General features: G+C 32.8%; 4 protein-coding genes across 4 annotated transcripts; 2 read left to right on the top strand and 2 right to left on the bottom strand.

Annotated features, from left to right (window-relative positions):
* Positions 1-24: 24 nt before the first annotated feature.
* Positions 25-6,846, bottom strand: Mcm3 (Minichromosome maintenance 3). Its single transcript, XM_026642716.2, has 14 exons — positions 6,654-6,846; positions 6,295-6,572; positions 6,052-6,226; positions 5,561-5,799; positions 5,013-5,252; positions 4,353-4,517; positions 3,970-4,168; positions 3,337-3,485; positions 2,859-2,949; positions 2,561-2,776; positions 2,081-2,221; positions 1,532-1,642; positions 868-1,007; positions 25-578 (listed from the first exon to the last, which is right to left on the bottom strand). The coding sequence occupies exons 1-14, from the start codon at positions 6,723-6,725 to the stop codon at positions 377-379; spliced, it is 2,418 nt and encodes an 805-aa protein (XP_026498501.1). The 5' UTR covers positions 6,726-6,846; the 3' UTR covers positions 25-376.
* Positions 6,847-7,224: 378 nt separating this feature from the next.
* Positions 7,225-8,993, top strand: LOC113402460 (esterase CG5412). Its single transcript, XM_026642721.2, has 4 exons — positions 7,225-7,619; positions 7,945-8,142; positions 8,345-8,485; positions 8,762-8,993. Exons 1-4 carry the CDS (start codon positions 7,400-7,402, stop codon positions 8,932-8,934), a joined length of 732 nt encoding a protein of 243 aa, XP_026498506.1. The 5' UTR covers positions 7,225-7,399; the 3' UTR covers positions 8,935-8,993.
* A 342-nt stretch (positions 8,994-9,335) lies between these two features.
* LOC113402458 (tRNA (guanine(10)-N2)-methyltransferase homolog) lies at positions 9,336-14,435 on the top strand. The gene is made up of 9 exons (XM_026642719.2): positions 9,336-9,522; positions 9,599-9,985; positions 10,166-10,300; positions 10,482-10,671; positions 10,780-10,853; positions 11,433-11,571; positions 12,201-12,399; positions 13,410-13,580; positions 14,292-14,435. Exons 1-9 carry the CDS (start codon positions 9,442-9,444, stop codon positions 14,407-14,409), a joined length of 1,494 nt encoding a protein of 497 aa, XP_026498504.2. The 5' UTR covers positions 9,336-9,441; the 3' UTR covers positions 14,410-14,435.
* A 989-nt stretch (positions 14,436-15,424) lies between these two features.
* Positions 15,425-21,989, bottom strand: LOC113402459 (ER membrane protein complex subunit 2-A-like). Its single transcript, XM_026642720.2, has 7 exons — positions 21,831-21,989; positions 21,640-21,753; positions 17,128-17,278; positions 16,853-16,996; positions 16,255-16,411; positions 15,839-15,934; positions 15,425-15,745 (listed from the first exon to the last, which is right to left on the bottom strand). Exons 1-7 carry the CDS (start codon positions 21,862-21,864, stop codon positions 15,569-15,571), a joined length of 873 nt encoding a protein of 290 aa, XP_026498505.2. The 5' UTR covers positions 21,865-21,989; the 3' UTR covers positions 15,425-15,568.
* Between the last annotated feature and the right edge of the window lie 408 nt (positions 21,990-22,397).

Here is a 22,397-nt window from a genome sequence, read left to right as displayed (position 1 = left end):
GATTTACACCTGCTGATTGAGGTGAATTTTTGAGCTATTTAGTGTTGGAGGCAATATATTGATAATGTACTTGGTATAGTCTCAACGGTAATGTCACCCCTACTGCACTATGGTATAAATTTTTCCCTGGACAGTATACCAATTTTCTTATAAATTGTTATCAGTATTCACTTCTCTGATCTATATTACTTATAATCTACTGGTGGGGTTTTAATAAGTTTATCATTTCAATATGAAAATTTACGTATTCTTAATGATTTACTTTTGTTATGTAGGCGGTTAGGTGGTGATGGTCAATGTTAAAATATACAGAAGCTAAATATTCCTAAAGTTAAAATCAAAGATCAGTGGCATGAATTGCATATAAAAGTGCGTCTTAAATAAGGAATACGATATCGTCCGCCATCATGACGTGGTTGTCCTGCGTCATGCGATCCAGCGCCGCTTGGATCTCTCCCGAGTCGAAGGTCTCGTGCGAGTACTTCTCGTTGACGTAGGACGTGATGCGGTCGAGGGGGAGCGAGTTGGCGCGCTCCTCGCGGAATACTTGCTGGAGCGCTGATTTGAATTGCGTTAATCTGAAAACGAAAAGTGAAAATTCGATATGAAATTCAAAAAAATCAATATTAGAATGTACATTAGTCTCGAAAACTGTACAATGCTTTACTGTCATCCTCCATTTAAAGCTGATCTAAATGAATTGCATTAAACTTATGCAGATGTATCAACAATAAAATAAGATCTAATCTTAAGTACAAAACAAACAAATCCAATTTTTTTTGCATATTCGTTAAACTGTTTGAACTAGAAACAAAGACTTTTGGACCGATCATCAGTATCCTAAGTGTCAATGGTCTTCTTACTTACCTAGTAGTGTCAATGGTCTTCTTGGCGGAGCTGGCGGGCGTCTGCGCGGGCTCGGGCTGCGCAGAGTGCGCGGCGCGCAGCACGGGCTCCGCCTCCTCGTCCGACGAGAACTCATAGGGGTCCTGACTTTGTGAACCCGGCTGAAAAACAAATAGTTATTTTGCTTATTTTATTTTGCACCTCTGCTATTATGTAGGTTAACATTTTACAAAGTATATAATATAGAATTGGTGAATTTAATGTTGTAATGTGTTGTGTGTTTTAATATAATATTATAACAAACACTGGTTGAATTATAACACAAATTAAGCTTATGAAAACTGGAAACATTAAATATTATTATGTTATTAAATATAAGCAATAGATCTGGTTAAGAATTTATCAAATAAAATAAAAACACTTTATTCAATATAGAAGTATTATACATACATATTGAAATACTGCTAAGAGAAAACTTGACTTCTTGAAAAACAAATAGTCAGGAAATGCTAATTTCATTCCCAAGGAGAGTGATCATCCATGAACTTACAATTGTATAAACTTTTGCACACAACTGTTCCATTGCAAAAAAAGACCATAAAAAATCAGTATTCGCAATTACTATTTTTGCGTTTCGTGCTTTTTAAAGTAATAGAATAGAAGATAATGTTGAATATGTAATTACCGTTTTCCTCGACTTCTTAGCGCGCGGCTGCGAAGGCAGCTCGGTGTCCGACGCGTTCTCCTCGTCTCCCGACGACGCTCGACGTTTACGACGCTTTTCTTTTGTTAGCACCTGAATAAATATAATGTTTTATTAGTTCAATATTTTAAATAAATAATTATATTTATGCATTTGTTTTATATAATGTATATATTATAATCTTATTTAATTCGATGAAAATATGTTATATTAGTAACATAATATCTTACTTCTGAATTGACATATATCCTGCAATCGCATTTTCTTTTATAATCCGTAGTCCCATTGTAGGCGTGCGAGTTAAATTTGATTATATAAATTAATTATCAACGATTTTCGTATGGTGTATCATTAAACTTTGTCAAACGAAAAGAAAGTTTCCAATATATTATAATCGCTACATTGAATAGATTCAAGAAGCACCAGACTACTTTTCAGTAACACCTTAATAATTAGTATTCAATAAGGTATGACAGTAAATACCTAGGCTTTAAACACACATAGGAGCAATTATATGGCCAGTGGGGTTACCTTCTTGAAGTAGGCGTAGTGCACGAGCTCGATGGCGGCCTGCGCGTCGCGCCGCGTGACCTGGAAGCTGAGGCGGCTCTTGGCGTGCGCCGTGGACAGGCGGATCAGAGTCTCCAGTGTGCGGGCCGTCACCGGCTGCGTCTGAGGAATTATTATTTCAAATTAATATGGGTCTATCATAAACTCAAACTTGATTTTTTTTTCCATATAGAACCATTCCACTCACTTATTGATTGTCAAGTTAAAAACTACCACACAGATTTTCCTAATTGAGTGGCTGGCAAATAAAGCTCTCGTGATCAATGAGAATACTGATATCAAGTAGGATGGTCGCAGTGAGCGAAGAAGGTCAGGACGACATCATCATAAAATTCCAAGCTAATATATGGTCATCTTTCTTGCATGAGTAGCTTTTATTTTTTCTATAAATATACAATTTGAGCGCAAGTAATTTACGAGTTAAATAAAAAAATATCTTACTCTTGCTACATCACTGTCCATCATATCTTGGTTTCGTAGTCGAGCGTATTCATCAGCGATAGAATCTGAGGCTTCTTGAGTCAGTTTAGGTTTCATCAGTCGGGCAATGTGAATGAACTTCCTCATGAATTTTGTGCTCAGAATCTGGTCTTTCTTATTACGGGTGTTTCCGTGGAGGAGTGGATCATACTTCTCATATATGGATTCATTGGAATCCTAGTATAACAAAAAAATTGAATTTGTATATTTAAGATTTTTTAAAAATATGTATGTATGAATTAAAAATAAGAGTATAAACCTCTGTATCTTCATTGTCAGGATTTTCTGTAGAGAGCATTTCCACCAAGGAGCCCATGGGTAGAACTTCACCATCTTGTTCTTTGGGATTTCTTAAAAAATGTATATTTATATAGAGATTTAATAACAATAATATTCTTGATTGATAAATTTACACTCCTGCACCAAGACATAAAAATATTATTTGTAGTTATAGAATATAATTACCTGTTCCACAACAATTGCGGCATTGTCATTATTGGAAGTTGTTCAGTAACAGTCAAAGCACACAACCAAGTTAATAACATTGTTAAATATAGTATTCTATTACTATAGTAACAACCTACGAAAGTCCCAGTTCCAAATAGACTTAGGCCGACACTCTCCTTTCGAGATTGTAATTTTTCGTAATCGTTATTTTATAAATATAAGATATATATATCAGTTAATTTACTTTGTGTAAGTTATTTTATAAGATAATAATAATATTTGTACCATACCTGTATCGGTGCATCCTCAACACGTGTTCGGAGATCATATTGTCGTGGTCCGCATCCGCGATGTCCAGCATCACGAAGAGCAAGTCAAAACGCGACAGCAGCGAGTCTTGCAGCCCGATGTTCTCCATCGGCGTCTTGTATTGATCGTACTATCAGAAGAATAACATAGTAATTACTTAGTTTATATTTGGTATGTTACTCTGCATAATCGGTTTCTATTTAATTAGAAATATTTGTAAAATGAGTTGCATGTACACCCCTATGATTTTTTTGAACGAAAAAAAAATATATTTATATTCTTTTTCTTTGGTATTGACGGTATTTGAGAAACCATTTATAAATGTGGCGTTTAACGAAAGGTCAGGTCAAACACTCATATGATAATCTGATTCTGTTAAGACTGTCAACTCTTGACTTTAACGGTGATCCAAGGCCACATCCAGATGGCCACAGAGCTTCTAAATTGTTGCTAAACAACCCCATTTTAAGGTAAAAATTAAAAAAAATTTTTTATAAAAAATGACAATCGACGCGCAATCTTAAAAGAGTAGTAAAATCACAAAGCACTAATAGAAAAGAAAAACAGCATGAATATAGGCGTCGGCGCGGTAGTAAGCGTGCCGCAGGTCTCACCCGGCCGTATACGGGGTTGGCGGCGGCCAGCACGGCGCAGCGCGCGTTGAGCGACGCGTGCACGCCCGCCTTGGCGATGGTGACGCGGCCCTGCTCCATCACCTCGTGGATGGCCGTGCGGTCGATGTCCGACATCTTGTCGAACTCGTCGATGCACACCACGCCGCGGTCCGCCAGCACCATGGCACCCGCCTCCAGTCTGATCGAGACGGATCATTGTACACACTAGGCACAGAAGACTCTGGACCGAGATGACTACTTATGGTCAATATGTGACATCTGACTCCATAGTTTTTTGTATTTTTATACAACGTGTATAGCAATAAAATGATAATTTATGTATCTCAATCTCTTTATATTATGTTAAAATTAGCTCGACTCGCCTCCGGTCTCCGGTCTCTGGGTCTGTAGTGACGGCGGCGGTCAACCCGACGCCCGAGGAACCTCGTCCCGTGGTCGTGATCGCTCGCGGCGCTGTCATTAGCACGTAACGTAACAATTGGGACTTTGCCACTGATGGATCACCAATGAGAAGTATATTAATGTCACTGAAAATAGAATAAAACCACTTCATAGACTTTTTTTACTAATAACCTAAAATAAGACCTACATTTTCTTGACTTTGTTTTTGTAAGTCCTTTTTATATTAAAACTTTTTATTTACTTAGCATTGGTTATAAACACAATAACCATAAATCTGGTTTTGAAAGGACAGTTTTACTTTCAAGTATTGATTGTTCTCCAAGACACTATAAAATGTGATCCAATCGAAATACGTAATAATAAAAATAATATCACTCTCATACCCAATATTGCAGCAAAATTGCTTAAAAAAAAATTTACTTTAATTTCACTTATATATATTATCTATTTACTAGTTCATATTGGAATAAAGTAGTAAATTGTGTATAGTAAATACATCTTTGCCCATAAATACTGCACTATAAGAAATATAGTCTCTTGTTATTACACACTCATTCATACTGTCAGTACATCTTACTATATAACTCTATAATAACTGCTATATAATAAATTAAACCTACCCTCTAAGTCTCGTGCCATTAGGCAGAATCTTCTCCATGCCACCCAACAATAGACAAAGTATAGCCTTCTTGATATAATCATGGCCATGGATAGATGGTGCTAGAGACTTGCTCAGCAGTTCAAACATGTTGCTCGTGGATTTCTTGGCCAATCGCTTGCACAGCTTAATGTCCTCAATTGTGATGGTGAGGTTCATGTCTTTGTTTATTTGAGTTACATTGTTTGCTATGAGGATAGTTCTGGAAAATAATATGAATAACTTCAGTACAAGTTTTATGATAGTAATGGCTTAAGATAATCCAGTTCACAGGCCAAGTAAATATCATTGAGGTTTTATTTAAATTACAAACTCACTGTAAGGAAACCTAAAGATGTTTTTTCCCAATAGTGGAATATTTGAGGTCTTTTACATAAATTCATCAGTATCATATTTAAAATATGAAATAGTCTGATTCTCTATTCAACAAATTAAACTAGTTAACTAATTAATTAAGTACCAAAAGAAGTTGTTTTTAATAACAGTATTTTTTTATTGTTTACTACATACCTAAAAGTACCGGCCGTGAAGCTCCCCTGTTTTGATGGAAGACATCTGTAATTACCGACAACCTGTACTCTGTCCCCTGGCTTACACTTATCAACCAGGTCATCGTCACAAATCACATCAACACTTCTTGGCAATTGTCCAGCTGGAGCTCTCTCGGGCATTTCTTGTACTGTTAATGTTTGATGGTCTTTGTATCGGGATAAACCATATTCAGTTTCTAATGGATTGCCTTCATCATCCTAGTAAAATGTTATATAGAAATATAATCGATCATGGAAATAATAAAAGTACTACTAAGTAATTTAACAACTGACAAATAATGTTTACAGTCACAATATAAGCTATAGATTTTAAAAAAAACTTAATTGAGAATATTAATATACTTCAACAAAACAAAAGAACAGTTGAACACAAATATTTAATACCAGTCTTTAATTTTATTGATAATCTATTGCTGAATTCATATTAATGTTAGTAAGATAAAATTTTACCTTAGTAGGATAAACAGCTGAAGTAGGAAATGCCTCAAATGAGGTTAAATCAGTGTACTTGCGTTCCATTACTTTTTTAGTGGCCGGGCAGTAATGTACACTCCGCACAACTTTGGGTCGCACTAGTGACACTCTTGTGACTATACCTTCCACGCATATTAGGTTTCCTAAATACCTGCATCATGATTTTTTCTTCTTATTAAATATCATATTTATTAAAATAAACTTTTAAATTAAACATACCTTGATGTTAAACTTCGCGGAGTAACGTGTTTTGTTCCAAAACTACCGGAAAATGCTACAAAAAATTCTTCCTGTTCTTTAGCGTATGTAGGATCTATAGAGGAGACGTATTCTTTTAAGGCTCTTTGAAAAGCTATCTGCTCCTCAAAGGCATTATCTAGCAAATTCTTAGCTCTGTCAGGGCTTTTCCTTCTAAGGTCATTTATATTTACAATCAATCGTTTGCTCTTTTCACCTATCATTTGTTTTACTCTTTCCATATAAACGCTTTGGTCTTCCTAAAAAGTTTCAGTCACAATTAAAGTAATATATTTAAGTTACCCAAACATACATACTAGGTTACATGAAAAAGTAATTACTTCATCGTCTAAAAATTCAAGGTACTCCCTCTGTAGATCTCTTAAACGTTGATCAAAATCACCGTCTTCCATATTTTTATTTATTTAAACTTATAACAACTAGAAATAATTAACATAAATGTGTATAAGTATTGAGTATCCGTTTGACAACAGTTTTCTTTACAAAATTATTTTGGCGCGAGATTCATTCGCAAAGACAGTACTGACAACTGACAGTTTTCATTTATATCAAACCAAAAGTTATTTATCCGTTTTATTATAACAGTACAAAATATTATACCTGAAACAAAAAATATGCAGTTTTTTAAATTCCACAAACTCAGTTACTAACAAAACATTTCCATCATTTTATTATAAAATTAGAAGCGAAGTACCCACATATTTAATTTTGAATATACTAAATAATGATAATATGTAATAATAATATCATATAAGTATCTTAAAACGAACATTTTATCTTACCTTACTTACTTATTATAAAAATACTTTGAATATTATTGCTTGTAACATGGTTAGATTTGTCATTGTTAATTGTCAACAATCAACACCAACACAATGTCAAAGGCCAACTGTCATTGTAGTATTATCAACAACGCGTCGACCGTTACTCATATATAATTAAATTATCTTTTATTAAATTATATGCAGAATTGAGGGTTTAATCCACAATTCTAAGAATTAGGTTTTCTTGTTTTAGAAATATTCAATGGATAAATTTTAACTTTACCATTCAACGTTTTTCGATAATGTCAGAACACAACTCGAACTCTAACCAATCATCGGTTATTAATAATAAAGAAGATAGACCCAAATTAAAAATTTTAGCCTTTCATGGATATCGACAAAATGGCACAGTGTTCAGAGCTAAAATAGGATCCTTTAGAAAAGCGGTTTCAAAGTATGCTCAGTTATTTTTTATATCTGCTCCTCATAAAGTTTTCTGCGAAGAAGGTGGAGGCGATGAAGGTATCATATTTTACTCTTTAGTGTGTCATATATGGATAATTAATTTAAAAAAAACAGACACTGACTGGTAATGATGAATAGGCACATGATATTTATACATTATCTGATTTTACATATATAAAGAATAACTAGACATTTAGATTATCAAATAGAAGCTGTACCAAAACTAGTACTAACTACTAATAATAATAACTAACATATTCATTCACATTATTCAAGTAAATTCTTACTTGCATTTTCAAATACACCACTGTTATCAAATGTTTATTTTATCAAAAAATTTAGTTAAGACACTCAGTAACTACTGTTATACTTTCTTATTTAGATTCGCGTTCTTGGTGGTTCAACGCAGAAGATAACACATTCAGTGGTAAATGTTTAGGGGGACCAGCTATTGGCTTTGAGGATACCTTGCACCTGATAGAGGAAGTTGTTAAAGAGCACGGCCCGTTTGATGGGTTCATGGGTTTTTCACAGGGTGCCTGTCTTGTTGGTCTTCTAGCTGCTATGCAACAAAAAGGATGTTAGTGATCTTGAAAAATCTTCCCAATTCAAATATATTCAAAATGAACACTCATATATTATTATTTAAGTGTAATATATAGTTTAGATACACTCATAGTTCTAAAAATTTTAGAGTTTGGCCATACCCTAAACTAATTCTTTTAAAAATGGTAAAATTATTAAATATCTACTGAATGTAACCTTGTCAATGTGTATTTCAGATCTGCCATATACATTTAAATTTGCAATTTTTGCATCTGGATTTCGATCGGGAAGCTTAGTTCATAAGGGATTTTATGATGAAGATATCAATCTACACTCTCTGCATGTTTATGGAGAAAGTGACTCCATTATACCAAAAGGTTAGGTTAGATATAAGACCAGTGTATAAGTGAATTTTAATAATGAGTATACACATTTAATAATCATATTTAATTACCCACCCAAACATTTTTAAATACCTACTCTGTAACAAATATACTTTACAAACTGCTTTGACAATATTGGAGAGACTTGAAAACTATTGAAGTCCAGAGTCTTGCTTGTTAAACATATTTTTTACAGTTATGCACATAATCTTGATGAGTTTATATAATCTTATAGAATACCATACTAAAATTTAATGTTTCTCTTTCCAGAAATGAGTGAATCACTCATTAATCTATTTGTAAAATCAGTTGTGATTGAACATGCTGGAGGTCATTATGTAGCTTGCTCTGGATCTATCAAAGATGCCTACCTGGACTTCTTGCATGATAGGTATCAAGATACATTCGAAAATCCCGAGAAAAATAATAGAAGAAATTCATAGAGATTTGTTTATGAAAATATGTAAATATATATTAATTAAAGATTTGAATGTAATATAAATTGTGTTTTTAATATTTTAATATTATAGACTATTTAAAACCATTTACTAATATTTAGCCTTTTTAGGTAAAATTCTCTTGGGGTTAACGCCATAATTATGCCTCCCTAAATATAGAGTATAAACTCTATCATCTATAAAGATCAGTTATCAAATTTCATTTTGTTTTATTGTGATTCAAAATCAAAAGTATAGTAGTAATATAGTCAATAATTTTTTCGTTTCTAATATTTGGAACGAATTATTTCTACTACATTTTTTATTTATTTATTTAAATAAGAAGGCTGAATGCATCGTGTTTTGCACAAACATGCTGTAAATTTTTTGACATGACACTTCACATGTAAACAAATAAGTGAGGTTATTTTAATATAACTTAACATAAATTTGAAATTTTTACCAAAAAAATTAACACAAACTGTATAAAGGAATGATTGTCAACTATTTTTTATGAGTGAATACAGATTTTTCAAAATGTGGCGTCGGTATTTGATGTGGTTCGCACATGAAAACGTAGACTTCCGTTATGCTGTAAGGATCGTTTAATAGTATATTATTTAAACAATTAAAAATGGAATCTAATAATAAAATTAATTTTGAATTTTAGGAAATGCAAAGTATACTTTCCATGTTAAATATACCGATAAAATTTGTTGAGAAACCATGCGTAAATAAGCCTTATTGGATAGTCGAGTTTCCTACAGAAGATTGTATCAAAAAAGTCGCTTCCCGTTCCGTTTTACTCAAAAACTGTATAGAACTATGGTCCAGAGCTACAACAGCTGAACGTTTACATAGTAACTTGAAAAATGCACTTATAAACTCAAGTGGAAAGTGGATAATACCTGAAAATTCCATAGAGAATATAAGTGATACACATATTTGCCCGAGGGAGCTCTTACTAGCATGTAGTGATGATCGGAAGTCTTTCAAAGTTGAAGTAGAAACATTTTGTAAACATTTTACCATGAAAGAAAAGGTTGACAAAATTGAGGTAAAACCAAAACATTTCCGCATATGCTTGTTTTAAATTTTAAATACACCATTTTGATTATTTGTAACAGATATATAAAATAAATAAATTATCACCTGATAATAATTTAACAGCAATGTATCATTTACTTTGAAATGACTACTTAAAAATGTCTTAACAAGTTTATTTATTTACTTTTAGAATTTTAGCTACTTGCCTTTACATGGTCCGGTAAAGTTAAAGAATCCTGATATAACATTAGCCTACCTTGAATTCTACGGTGTTGATCCGAATAATGTTCCTGATCAGCCACATGATCTATTTTTTGGTAAATGGGTATGTCTTAAGCATTGATAAAACACTATTCCACTTTTTTCATATTTACTATATAAACAATAATGCAGATTCATATGCCACTTAACATAAGCTGTTTTTCAAATTCAAATGGAATGAATAGTTTAGAAATAATCTGTGAATAATTACTCAATATTTTATTTGCATTTAATTACAAATATAGGTGGCTGATGGTCAACGAGAGCTCATTCAAACTCATTCACTAAAGAAACGACAGTTCATCGGCAATACAAGTATGGATGCTCAATTATCACTAATAATGGCGAATCAAGCTCAAGTAAATACTGGACTAATTATATTAGACCCATTTGTAGGATCTGGTTCCCTGTTTATAGCTGCTGCACATTTTGGAGGTAGTATTTGATCCATCAATTCTAAATATTTATTTTATTAGTAAATCAAAATATTCTTTATTGAAGTAGGCTTATGAGCCTTTAAAATGTCTTATTTATTGTTTGTAGCATATGTTTGGGGGTCTGACATTGACTTTATGATGCTGCATGCACGATCCAGGCCTACACGAGTCGGACAAAAGGTAACAATGTATGTATTTATTGGTCTAAGGTTTTATATCAATGAATACTTTAATGCTAAAATGATTAAGCTATAAGCTTTAAATTAACTACAAGATGATTTGAGTTCATAATTTTGTTCCTTAGATTTTTTTGTGCATTGTTCTTCAATGTCCGGGGCCCAACAACAAATGGACTACCACTTCCTGTATTTTAAAGTGTTAGAAGTAGAGATTGCAATCATAGAAAAAAATGTTTATTTAGAGTTTTAAATTATTTTAATCTGTTAAAAAATATCATGTAATCAAAAACAAAGTCATAATTTGTGAGGTTTCATAATGATATAAATAATTAATAGGTCACATGGTGTTTTGAAGTGATAACTTCTTATGGGAGGGTAAACCTCTTCGTTACGTAACGCGTTACGTAAGCAGTCTGTCTGGCTTCCCTTTCTCTTACTCATGTTCAACTTAGATTAGTTTAAGTTATCACATTTGTCAGGCGTCTCAAGAGGTATATACACGTGTTTTTATTAATTATGTAGAATCGTGAACTTAAAATGTTTGACATACGATATTATAACGAATATGTTTTAATCCTAGGTTCGTACAGAAGAAGAAAGTATTAAGAGTAACATGAAGCACTATGGCACCGAATCGAGGTATTTAGACGTCGTTGTAAGTGACTTCTCATTGACTAATTGGAGGGGAGACTTGAAGTTTGATGCTATTATTACTGATCGTGAGTCTATATTTATCATCTTTAAGTTTAATATATTAATAATACAGTGATTTTTTTTAAAGAAATATCAAATCTATAAAACAATTTGCGACCTATGAATTGTGCTTATATATAATCAATATCTATACTTATATTATAAATACGAAAGTATCTGTCTGTTACGGATTCACCGGCAAACGAATTTGATGAAATTCGATGTGAAACAAGCCATAGGCTTACTTTATATACCTAACAACTGACAAACAAACTCTAAAACGAGCAAAATTACGTAAATTATGTCATAAATGCAGAAGTGACTTTGTATGTCTGACTCAACCGATCATCATGAAATATCACACAAGTTGTCAGAAGTAAAGAAAAGGACATACCTACGCGACGATTTGTAACATACACTGATATGTATCTACAACAGTATTCAGGGGATAGAGTTTCAGGCGATACGAGAACCAACGCTCCTTTCTCCTTCCAGTAGTAAAAAAGGGATGCAGTTATTTATTTACTTCGGATTTATCAACTTGAAATATTGAATCCAACGCCATTCATCTATCAATCAATCAAAACATCCATCTACTAATAAGAAAACACTTACAATAATAATCTTTAGTTTATGTTAATTCAAATATTTCCAGCTCCTTACGGCGTTCGAGAGCCAACAGAGAGAATTGGTATAGACAGGGAAAACTATGAACTATCCGATGAACACCTTGTCAACCACGTACCGTCTAAGGTGGATTATGGTCTGCCACATTTGTACAGCGACTTGTTGAACTTTGCTGCGAAGCATCTCGAGATCGGGAGACGACTGGTGTGCTGGTATCCTTTAGTAAGGTGAGATTGTTTATCTTCTATTTAAATCAAAATAAACTTTATTAAAGTAGGCTTTACCAAGCTACCACCGTAGATTTTATCGAAATGAACTGTCAGGAAAATTAGTAGTACTCTTCCCACAAAAAACGTTATGTCGTAAAAAGGAAAAATGTCCCGCCTGAAAGTCAACAAATATCAGTTCCACGCTTTTGATAATCTATATAATGTTGTTCGAATTTTTGAATATACACATATTATCAAGTCAATCAATCAATAAACATTATTATCAAACAACATAACTTTGTTTTGCATGGGACATATTTTAACTAAAATTAAAGTATATATATGCGTATCCACTTTAATTTTACTTCTAAATTTCCGATAGCAACTTCGCCGATATCTTGGACAATAATATCGCGTCAATTCAAAAATCTTTATTTATTTTCACTTCTCTTGTGGTTGAACTATATGTATATAGAAATGTGAATAGTTTTATTGAAACAAAGCAGTTTCTTCGCTGCTTGACAGTCGCTTGTTGATGGTATTTACTATCTATTATAACTATATACAATACTTGCGTAATGAAAGTCCGTCCGTCCAGGTCAGAAATTAGCCGCGAGTAGTTGCGCAGGTAAGTGGTAAGTATAAAATTGAGGAGTGTGGTTTAACCATTATTTTTGCTACACATACACATACATTAGAACGATTGTACACAAGAAAATAATTAAATTCAAGGAATACGGTGTAGGTAGCAAGGGCATCTCAGTATATGCTGTGCTAATGCACAACACTGATTATCAGATGGCCCCTGAGCCCCTGTTTACCGCTGTCACTCGGTTAGGGATGAGAAATTACGTAACTATTCAATATTGTTATTTTTTTATCGTTGTAAATGTGACCGTAACTTCAGGCCGGCCAACTTAGATTGATATCATAATAAACGAAAGTATACAAATTGGTCTTAATTTTCTTCTTAAACCAATGTTGAACCTTCAGAATATTAAATACAATACTTGAATGCACATTTCCAGAGAAGAATACAAAGAAAAACAATTACCATCGCATCCATGTCTGAAGTTAATTGCTAACTCCGAGCAGGTTCTGTCAAAACTAACCGCTCGCAGACTGCTCACATATGAGAAAGTTAGCGACGAAGTTCCCAATATGCCCGTAGATCCTAACGCTGGAACGCATAGTTTCAGGTAAGTTTAGTAAAATGTCTAGTTTTATTATGGTTATCAAAATTAATATACATTGTTACTTTTACAATTAGTGGTAATAGTCATCCTGATCGAATTTTCAACCATTGTGGTCACAGGGACTAGTGCGAGCGCACTACACGTGCATTTGCACACTAGCAGACACATATGTGCTCGACATATTATCCTCTCAGGTTATTAAATTGTATTCGTATCACTACTACTGATCAAAGACAATGAGATTTAGTCATAGACAATTTTACCACTTTTTATTAATTGTCATTTTTCTAATAATAACAAAAGGCTGATGGAGCACGCGGAGCATTATAGTGAAGCAACTGAAGCGATTTAATATTTTAGGACTTAAATTAAATTAGCTTTGTTGAGATTATATTACTCGGTGCTAAGACATTGTGCAAGCCCGTCTGGGTAGGTACCACCCACTCACTCTTCCGCCAAACAGCAGTACTCAGTATTGTTGTATTCTGGTTTACAAGCCCGTGTAATTACAGGCACGAGGAAAATGTTAGGAATTACTAACATTTCTTACAGCGCCAATGTCCATGGGTGGTGGGACCACTTACCATCAGGTGGCTCATTTGTCAGTCCGTTAACCCATATCATAAAAATAAATGAAATAACAATTATATATTATAATTACGGTCATAGAAACTTTTATGTAAACTTAATAAATTATATAATAATTTGTTTCAGGGAAAAATACTTCTCAATGGGGGAAACAACGAGGAGAGAGAGAAAAGAAAAAAAAGCCGAAGATATGGCGGCGTACGGGCTGAGGCAATTTCAAGATATTATCAATGATGTTTCATAAATTTTATCAATAAAATAGTAATACGAGTTAAATTTCTTCTTTATAATCTACTAGGTACATATACCGGCTTCGCACGGATAGGAGGTTTTTAATATATAGTTTAAATCATAATATACATCTCTATTGGTAGGAATGATTATTTCCGACATCTTCATCATATCATACACCTAAACTACTATCTCATGAATCTCCGTCCATTAGTAAAAACTCGTACAGACGCGGGAGGACTTTATTTTATAAATATACTTTGCCGTCACGTAAAAATTACACTTAACGTATTGGTATCAATCGACGCGGAATCGTCCGTAGATACGGAAAAAAAATTAAGCGAATGACCTAATTATAAGTTTCATGTAGTTATTACGGAACAATAAGATGAGAAAAGTAGGCGTGGCCTATTCCATGTGAAGAAAGTTTATATTAAGAATAACAAATACTAATATATACTAATAATATATATTTATTTATAATACAACACTATTATAACCTAACTACTTCCAAATTTCCGACACAAACTCACATTCAAATCCACAATAATTAACACCATAGATTGTTTAAAATTTCGACCAATGATATCAAGTCAAATCAATGTCAAAGTACTTTATTTGTGTTCACTCCTGTGATTGGATTGAATTATTGACTTATCAATTATTTTTGGTATAAGGTATATTCGTATTTTTCATTATTTTTTCCATTAGGACTCAAAATAGTTTATTATAGTTAATAAATTGTTAAAATAATAATATTTATAGTTGACTTGATGACATTACAATACATGAAAACAAAAATGTTTATTTAATTACACATACATATTTATTCCTAAATTAAATTTAACATTTCTTTCGTATAGTAAATAAACTCTTGAATATTATAGACAATTGAATTCTTCAATTTGTACCAACCCACCAAGCACAAAGTTGGGTATTGTTATTTATTAAATATACCATCATATTGGATGCTGAAAATCCTCATATCTGTCTTAAAATAATCTAATACATATACTTATGACCTTACTAATAAATAAACATTCTCTCTTTCTGCCATCAGTAACATAAAATGTGAAAGAAAAATCCAAACCGTTAACTATACAAATGCTACAAGTATATAAACACTAAATACCTTAATTATTTTTATATAAGTATATATTGTCTAATACATTTTAATCAGTCACAGCTAGTGACAGCATCATATTGGTCAAGGCTGGTATAGTGGGCGGCGGCTGTGCTTTGCGCTGTATCTTTGTAGCTTCCGATTGAGCCCACTGGGAGAGCTTGAATGCTTCCTTGCGTTTCGCGCTGCCCGATGACTTGTAGTGGCTCAGAAGGGTATTGGTCACCTGAGGATATTAAAGTATTATTGTCAGGTCCCAGTCATTACACTTTACTTATATACAATAAAAAGCAGATAATAATAGATCTCTTTTACTCACCAAGAATAATCCAAGCAGTGCTCTCATGTTATCAGGGTTCAGTTTAAGTGCTTGACAGTAATATGATTTGGCCAGTTCCAGGTTGTCTACACCACCCTGGAATTAAATGACGTGCATTTGATGTATACCATCTTTGAACAGTTTTAGACTAATATCATAAATACAAAAGTAACATAACTGTCTGTGGATACAACACAACAAATCAACCATTCTGGATCTCAGTATCTGTACTTGATAATGCACGAAAGTATTCAAGTATTTGTTTCAAGGAGTGCATTTTTGTATCAATGACACAGTAGGTGTATATAGTGTATATGTGATCTTAACACACATTGAAATGGGCTAGTATATTCTTTTTAGTACCAATTTGGCTGACAAGCTAAAGTAAATATATGAAATAACAGTGCCATACATACCATAGTGTAACGTATATCAGCAAGGCGTTGATGCATCAAGTGATTATGTGGTTGATGTAGTATCAATTCTTCGGCACAAAAGGCTGCTTTGGAGTACTCTTGAACTTGCAAGTACAACTCAGAGAGCTCTTGCCATGCCTCCATATCTGACATAAACCTTAAATAAAATTTCAATGTTAAGTAAAATTACTTTCAAGCTGAACTTGTAATGGTATTTGATTTGACAGATATAATTGTTAATAATGTAAATACAAATTATAAAATGATAGCACACCATGGGAATAAAACAATCTCATATTTTATCATATTAAAAATTGTAAAAATAATGAAATTAAAGTAATCTATATTAAATAAAGGAATTTGAATTTAAGATGTGAAATCTGGTAATAATAATATTTTTTCGGGTTAGTTATTAAAGTGTCAATAGAGCAATGCTTTATGGGCTGCCTAGTGATGTAATAAGTCACAGGTTCAGTCCTGACCCCTTAGGCTATTATTGTCCCCACTTGTAGCACAAGCTTTAAGCTTAATTTATTCAAAGTAGCAGAAATACTGATATATTTAGAACTAAGTGTTTTAAAAGATAAATATTACTAACTTTTTTAAATAATCAACCAGTTCCTTAATAGCCTCCTGGATGAGACCTTGAGCTTTCAATATAGCCACACGTCGTTTGCGAGCTGCTGAATTTGTTTCATCTGCCTTTATAATACTATCTAAAACTTCCATTGCTTCTTCATACCTGAAATGCAATTTAATTAGAAATTTAACTAAAAACAACATATTATTATGTGTGCAAAAATAGTTCCATCTGTTTCAATTATTTGAAATTTTTAATGCAATTATCTCAAACATTTATTGGAAGAAACTCACTTCTCTTCAGCTTCCAAGCAAGCTGCTTTATATCTTAAAACTCGCAAGCTGCCTGGAAACTCCTCCGATAGCATCATTATCCATAATTTAGCTATAGTGTAGTAGTGGCAGTCCAAAGCTGCATAGATGACTTGTTCCATTACAACATATTCTGTGCAAGAAACATTATTGTCTATTTATAAAGAATTGAAAAGTAAGAACTTACCATAATTAAATTAATTCTTATTATGATACTTGTACTTATAGTTAATTATTATTATACTATACAAACTCTTTGGTTGCAGGGATTTGTATCAGTCTTTCTACCCGCTTAACAGATACTCAGAGATCAAACAACAATACTTAGTATAGATGTTTAATATGTTCTGCTTTGATGTGTGTGTAACTACAGGCAAAAGGGACAAAATATCTCAGTTCCCAAAGTTAGTGGGGCATTGGTTATGTATAGCTATTTACGGTGCTAATATCTATGGGAAGTGGTGACTGATACATAAATGACAAAACCATAAGAGAACTTGGCTTTAATTAACTTTAAGAATTGTACATAATAAAGTGACATTACATTTGACAAGATAATCGAATACTATAATTTCTTCATAAATTACACGTCATTCACCCCCTCTAACATTTTCTAACACGCAGCTATAATCTTTTAAATAATATGGAGTTCGTCTTGTCCTTTCGGATCTCCTAAGATGTTGATCCTCAGACGTACTCGGCGTCACAGATTGCATCTCCTGAACATCAATATGCTCCGCATTTATATTTCGGTCTTCTGAGTCATAAAAAACATCTACGATATCTTCTTGTTCTTGCTGTCTTTTTGTAGTCGAATTATTTAATTGTTCTTCTAAATTTTGATCTATGTATTGTTCTATTGGAGTGGGGAGTGGAGCTAAGTTCCGATTTGAAACTGTTGATTCCCGCCCATTTTTATGTTTCACAAAAGAGTAATAGGGGTTACTTTGTAATAGTTCAACTTCTTCAACATATGGATCGTTTTTATTGCGTATATTTTTTTTCATTAGCACAGGTCCAGGAATTAACCAAGAGGGTAACGATTCTCCATGAGGTGATCTACGAGGATGATTAAACAGTCGTTCGTGTGGAGTTGTATTAATTGGTATACAAAGAAGTGAACGAATTGCATGTAAGGACATTGGTAGAAATTGCTCCCAGCTTTCAATTGGCATTTCTCTTGTGCGAAGAGCAAGTTGTAATGTTTTCCACAAAGTACCATTGAGACGCTCGACTTGACCATTTCCACGTGGATTATAAGGCGTTGTTCTGCTACATGCAATTCCCAAGGAACTTAGAAATTCTGTAAACTCTTTAGAAATAAAAGCAGATCCTCTATCACTATGAATATAAAGCGGTGTTCCAAAAGTGTAAAATAAATCTTTTAAACATCTTATAACAGTTGCAGTTGTTATTTCCTTACAGGCATATGCAAAAGGAAATCTACTGAATTCGTCGATTATTGTTAATAAATACTTATTTGGAGTATTCGATGGTAAAGGTCCTTTAAAGTCAATGTTTAATCGCTCAAAAGGTGCTGTTGCTTTTATTAATTGACCTTTAGATTTCATAAACCGAGGTTTAATTTCTGCACATATTTGGCAAGACTGTATAAGAGATTTTATATCATTCACCGAATACGGTAAGTTTTTCATGCGAACCCAATGCATCATTCTTACAATGCCAGGGTGACAGAGGGAATTATGCAGTTCACGTAATTTATCGACATTCATATGAGCACACACTCTTGATAAAGCATCAGCAACTGTGTTTTCTTTACCCGGACGATAAATTATGTCATATTTAAAACAAGATAATTCGAGACGCCATCGTTCAAGCTTCTCATTTTTTATTTTACTGAAATGATTTTGGTTAAACATAAATGCAACAGAGCGTTGATCTGTTAAAAGTAAAAAATGTTTACCAATTAAATAATGACGCCATTTGCGAAGACTCTCTACAATAGCGCATGCTTCTTTTTCGATTGAAGATTGGCGTTGCTCTGAATCTGAAAGTGTTCTAGAAAAAAAAGCTATAGGTCGCCCCTTTTGAGATAGCGACGCAGCAATCGCAAATTCTGATGCATCAGTCTCAACAGTAAGAATATCATTATCATCAATAACGGCTAAAGTTGATTTTTGTATTTCTGATTTTAATGATACAAAGGAAGTTTTTGCAGTATCATCAATTGGAAAAGATTTAATGCCAATCAATGGTTTTATTTTTTTTGAAAAATTATTGATCCATTTTGCATAGTGAGCGAATAAACCAAGTGTTCGTTTTAATTCACTGTTATTCGTTGGGGGTGGCAGGTCTAATAATGGTTTTAATCTATTAGAGTCAGGCTTGACAGTATTATCTTTAATATTGTATCCAAGCAGATTAATAGAATTGACACCAAATGTAGATTTTTGTTCATTTAAGGTTAAATTATACTTTTTCACAGCAGCCATAAAACAATTTAAGTTTTGATCATGATCACCTTTATCCATTCCACAAACTGTAACATCATCTAAATAGCAAAATGTACCTTTCAAATGTTCTGTTTTAATTATAAAATGTAAAGCTCGCTGGAATGCTGCTACTCCATTTGTAACTCCAAACGGTATTCTAGTAAATTGATATAGATTGCCAGAAGCTTCAAAAGCAGTAAACAATTTTTCTTTTTCTAATATTGGGATTTGATGGTAGGCACTTTTTAAATCTATTTGACTGAAATAATTATATTTTGCAACTTCAGATACTACATATTCTATATTTGGTAAAGGGTATGCATCTAACAATGTAAATCTGTTAATAGTTTGCGAATAGTCTACTACCAAGCGTTTTCTGTGAATTCCTCCTCCAGCAACAAGGACTTGGGCACGCCAAGGAGAAACGCTGGGTTCAATAACTCCGTCTGCTAAAAGCTTCGAAATTTCAGTATTAATAAAATCGCTATCTTCTTTACTATATCGTCTAGATTTTACCGCCACAGGCTTAATATCAGATGATAAGTTAGTAAATAAAGACACTGGTGGCACAGATGCATTCATAACGTTACATATTTTTAAAGGCTCTCTGTTACCTCCAAATTTAAATTCCAATTTCGAATGATCTTTTAGTATGTCATGGCCAATAATGATATCTGCACAAAGATTGTTAACTATTAGAAGTTGACGTTGTTGATAAATATGATGTTGTAACTTAACTGTAGCATGGCACATTCCTTCTACGAAGGATACATGAGTCAACGATGCTAAAGTAATTGTCTGTTTACAAGGTTTTATTTTTAAATTCATTATTTGTACTAATTTCTTATTGATAAAACTGACGGAGCTTCCTGTATCTATCAAGGCATCAGCGCGTATATTATTTATAAAAATAGGTACGGTAGCATTTTGTAAGCTACTAGGCGATGCAGCTAAGAAACTTTCATGTGAATAATGTAAGGATGTGTCTGTAGTAAGAACATTTACAGTTTGTTGATTACCGCTTCGACAAACCTTAGCAAAATGGCCTTGTTTAGAACACAGTTGACATGTGACTTTAAAAGCAGGACATTTTATTCTTTGATGTATGTTGCCACCGCAAAAGAAACAGCGTCTCCGTTGTGTAGTAGATACAGCCACATTTTGATTAAAATCATTTATATTATTAGAAAATGCATTTAGTTGCGAAGAATTTGTGTTACCAGCAATTATTTCTGAATTTTTTTCTGCCGTTTCTAATGATATAGCTTGATTTAAAGCTTCATCCATAGTAATTGTAATATTTTCTAAAAGACGCTCTCGAATTTTCTGAGAACTTATACCTGCAATAAATGCTCCTCTAATCGTTTGTTGTTCGTGTTCTTCGGCAGTAACATTTCGGAAGATACAGTCATGAGCCAAGAGTTTCAAAGCTCGTGAATATTCGCAAATTGTTTCTTCCGGTCGCTGTTTTCTTGTAATTAGTATGTGCCGTGCTAGAACTTCGTTTCTAGGTTTTATGTAGATACTATCAAGTAATTTAATAGCATCTTCGTAAAATTTACAATCACGAATATATGAAAAAATTGTTGGAGCTAAATGATTTACCAACAACATCAGTTTCATAGAGTCAGGAGTATTAGTGGAGATTTCTTCTGATAAAAAATTTGTAAATGTAAATCGCCAATGAGTCCATTTTAAGTCCGAATTGCTAGAATTCGGTTCTATGTCAAATCTGTCAGGTCGGAGATAGCGAGACATTGTGCCTTGTGAAAATGAATGTGTAGTATCGACAGAATCCTCTTGCGACATATTAAAGTTAATTAAATTGATACATAAATGACAAAACCATAAGAGAACTTGGCTTTAATTAACTTTAAGAATTGTACATAATAAAGTGACATTACATTTGACAAGATAATCGAATACTATAATTTCTTCATAAATTACACGTCAGTGACCAATTACCGTCAAGTTGTTCATTTGCCAGACCACCTACCTACTTTTTTATAAAATATAAGCAATTACATGTATTATCACTTACTCTCACTACCCAACTTGTGAAGTGGATCCTCAACAATAACTTCGGAAAAATATAATACGTCCTCGCTTCGTCTTTCGTTGTTTTCACGCCATTGTCTAAGCAAATCGAATATTTCTAAAATAATGTAAAAAAAAATACGAATTAATAATACACAAAAAGGTAATAAAATTTTATTTAAATGAACTGCATACCAGTGTGACTGAGTTCGTCATAATTAAAAGACATTATTTAAATTTAAATTATAACTTCTAATAATGGTAATATTAAAGTTTATTAAGATAACTCTAATTACAGTAACACGAATTTATAGTGATTTTAACTTTGATAGTTTTCTGTCATTAATTTGACAAATAATGAAATGCCAATTGCCAACGTCTGATATCCAGAAGCTACATGAATCTGATATAGATTAAACATATACCGTGTACAAATGTGAACTACAATAATCGCGTGAATATTTTTATTCCAAAATAAAAGAATGCTCTTCATAATTTATAGTGTAAAGTCTCATGTATTCGCTTATTCAAATCTATTGTCATTTATATTCACCGACACAATTTACAAAATATATGTAGAATATTTGAATAGTGCATAAGCAAGACGTAAATTATTTTTATTCCATATATTATAATATCTCAAATAATTTAATAATACAATTGAATGATAAACTTCAAGGTATGGATTTTTTATGATATAGACCATGCTTTATAGTTTATTGACACTTATAAATAGCTTCGTTTCACGCATATGACATTGAT

Source organism: Vanessa tameamea, chromosome 12 (genome assembly GCF_037043105.1).
Source record: "Vanessa tameamea isolate UH-Manoa-2023 chromosome 12, ilVanTame1 primary haplotype, whole genome shotgun sequence".
NCBI lineage: Eukaryota > Metazoa > Arthropoda > Insecta > Lepidoptera > Nymphalidae > Vanessa > Vanessa tameamea.
The sequence above is the reverse complement of the archived record's forward strand: the minus strand, read 5'-3'. Positions and strand labels throughout refer to the sequence as shown.

Coding starts and splice junctions, on each gene's coding strand:
- Mcm3 (XM_026642716.2), bottom strand. CDS start 6,725: ATGGAAGACGGTGATTTTGATCAACGTTTAAGAGATCTACAGAGGGAG. Junction 4,169..4,352: donor CCAGAGACCGGAGACCGGAG/GCGAGTCGAGCT, acceptor CGTCTCGATCAG/ACTGGAGGCGGGTGCCATGG. Junction 2,777..2,858: donor CTGACAATGAAGATACAGAG/GTTTATACTCTT, acceptor TTGTTATACTAG/GATTCCAATGAATCCATATA.
- LOC113402459 (XM_026642720.2), bottom strand. CDS start 21,864: ATGTCTTTTAATTATGACGAACTCAGTCACACTG. Junction 21,754..21,830: donor TGACGAACTCAGTCACACTG/GTATGCAGTTCA, acceptor ACATTATTTTAG/AAATATTCGATTTGCTTAGA. Junction 16,412..16,852: donor CTGGTTGATTATTTAAAAAA/GTTAGTAATATT, acceptor ATTTTATTTAAG/GTTTATGTCAGATATGGAGG.
- LOC113402458 (XM_026642719.2), top strand. CDS start 9,442: ATGAGTGAATACAGATTTTTCAAAATGTGGCGTCGGTATTTGATGTGG. Junction 9,986..10,165: donor AAAAGGTTGACAAAATTGAG/GTAAAACCAAAA, acceptor ATTTACTTTTAG/AATTTTAGCTACTTGCCTTT. Junction 10,672..10,779: donor AGCTGCTGCACATTTTGGAG/GTAGTATTTGAT, acceptor TATTGTTTGTAG/CATATGTTTGGGGGTCTGAC.
- LOC113402460 (XM_026642721.2), top strand. CDS start 7,400: ATGTCAGAACACAACTCGAACTCTAACCAATCATCGGTTATTAATAAT. Junction 7,620..7,944: donor AGAAGGTGGAGGCGATGAAG/GTATCATATTTT, acceptor TTTCTTATTTAG/ATTCGCGTTCTTGGTGGTTC. Junction 8,143..8,344: donor TGCTATGCAACAAAAAGGAT/GTTAGTGATCTT, acceptor TGTGTATTTCAG/ATCTGCCATATACATTTAAA.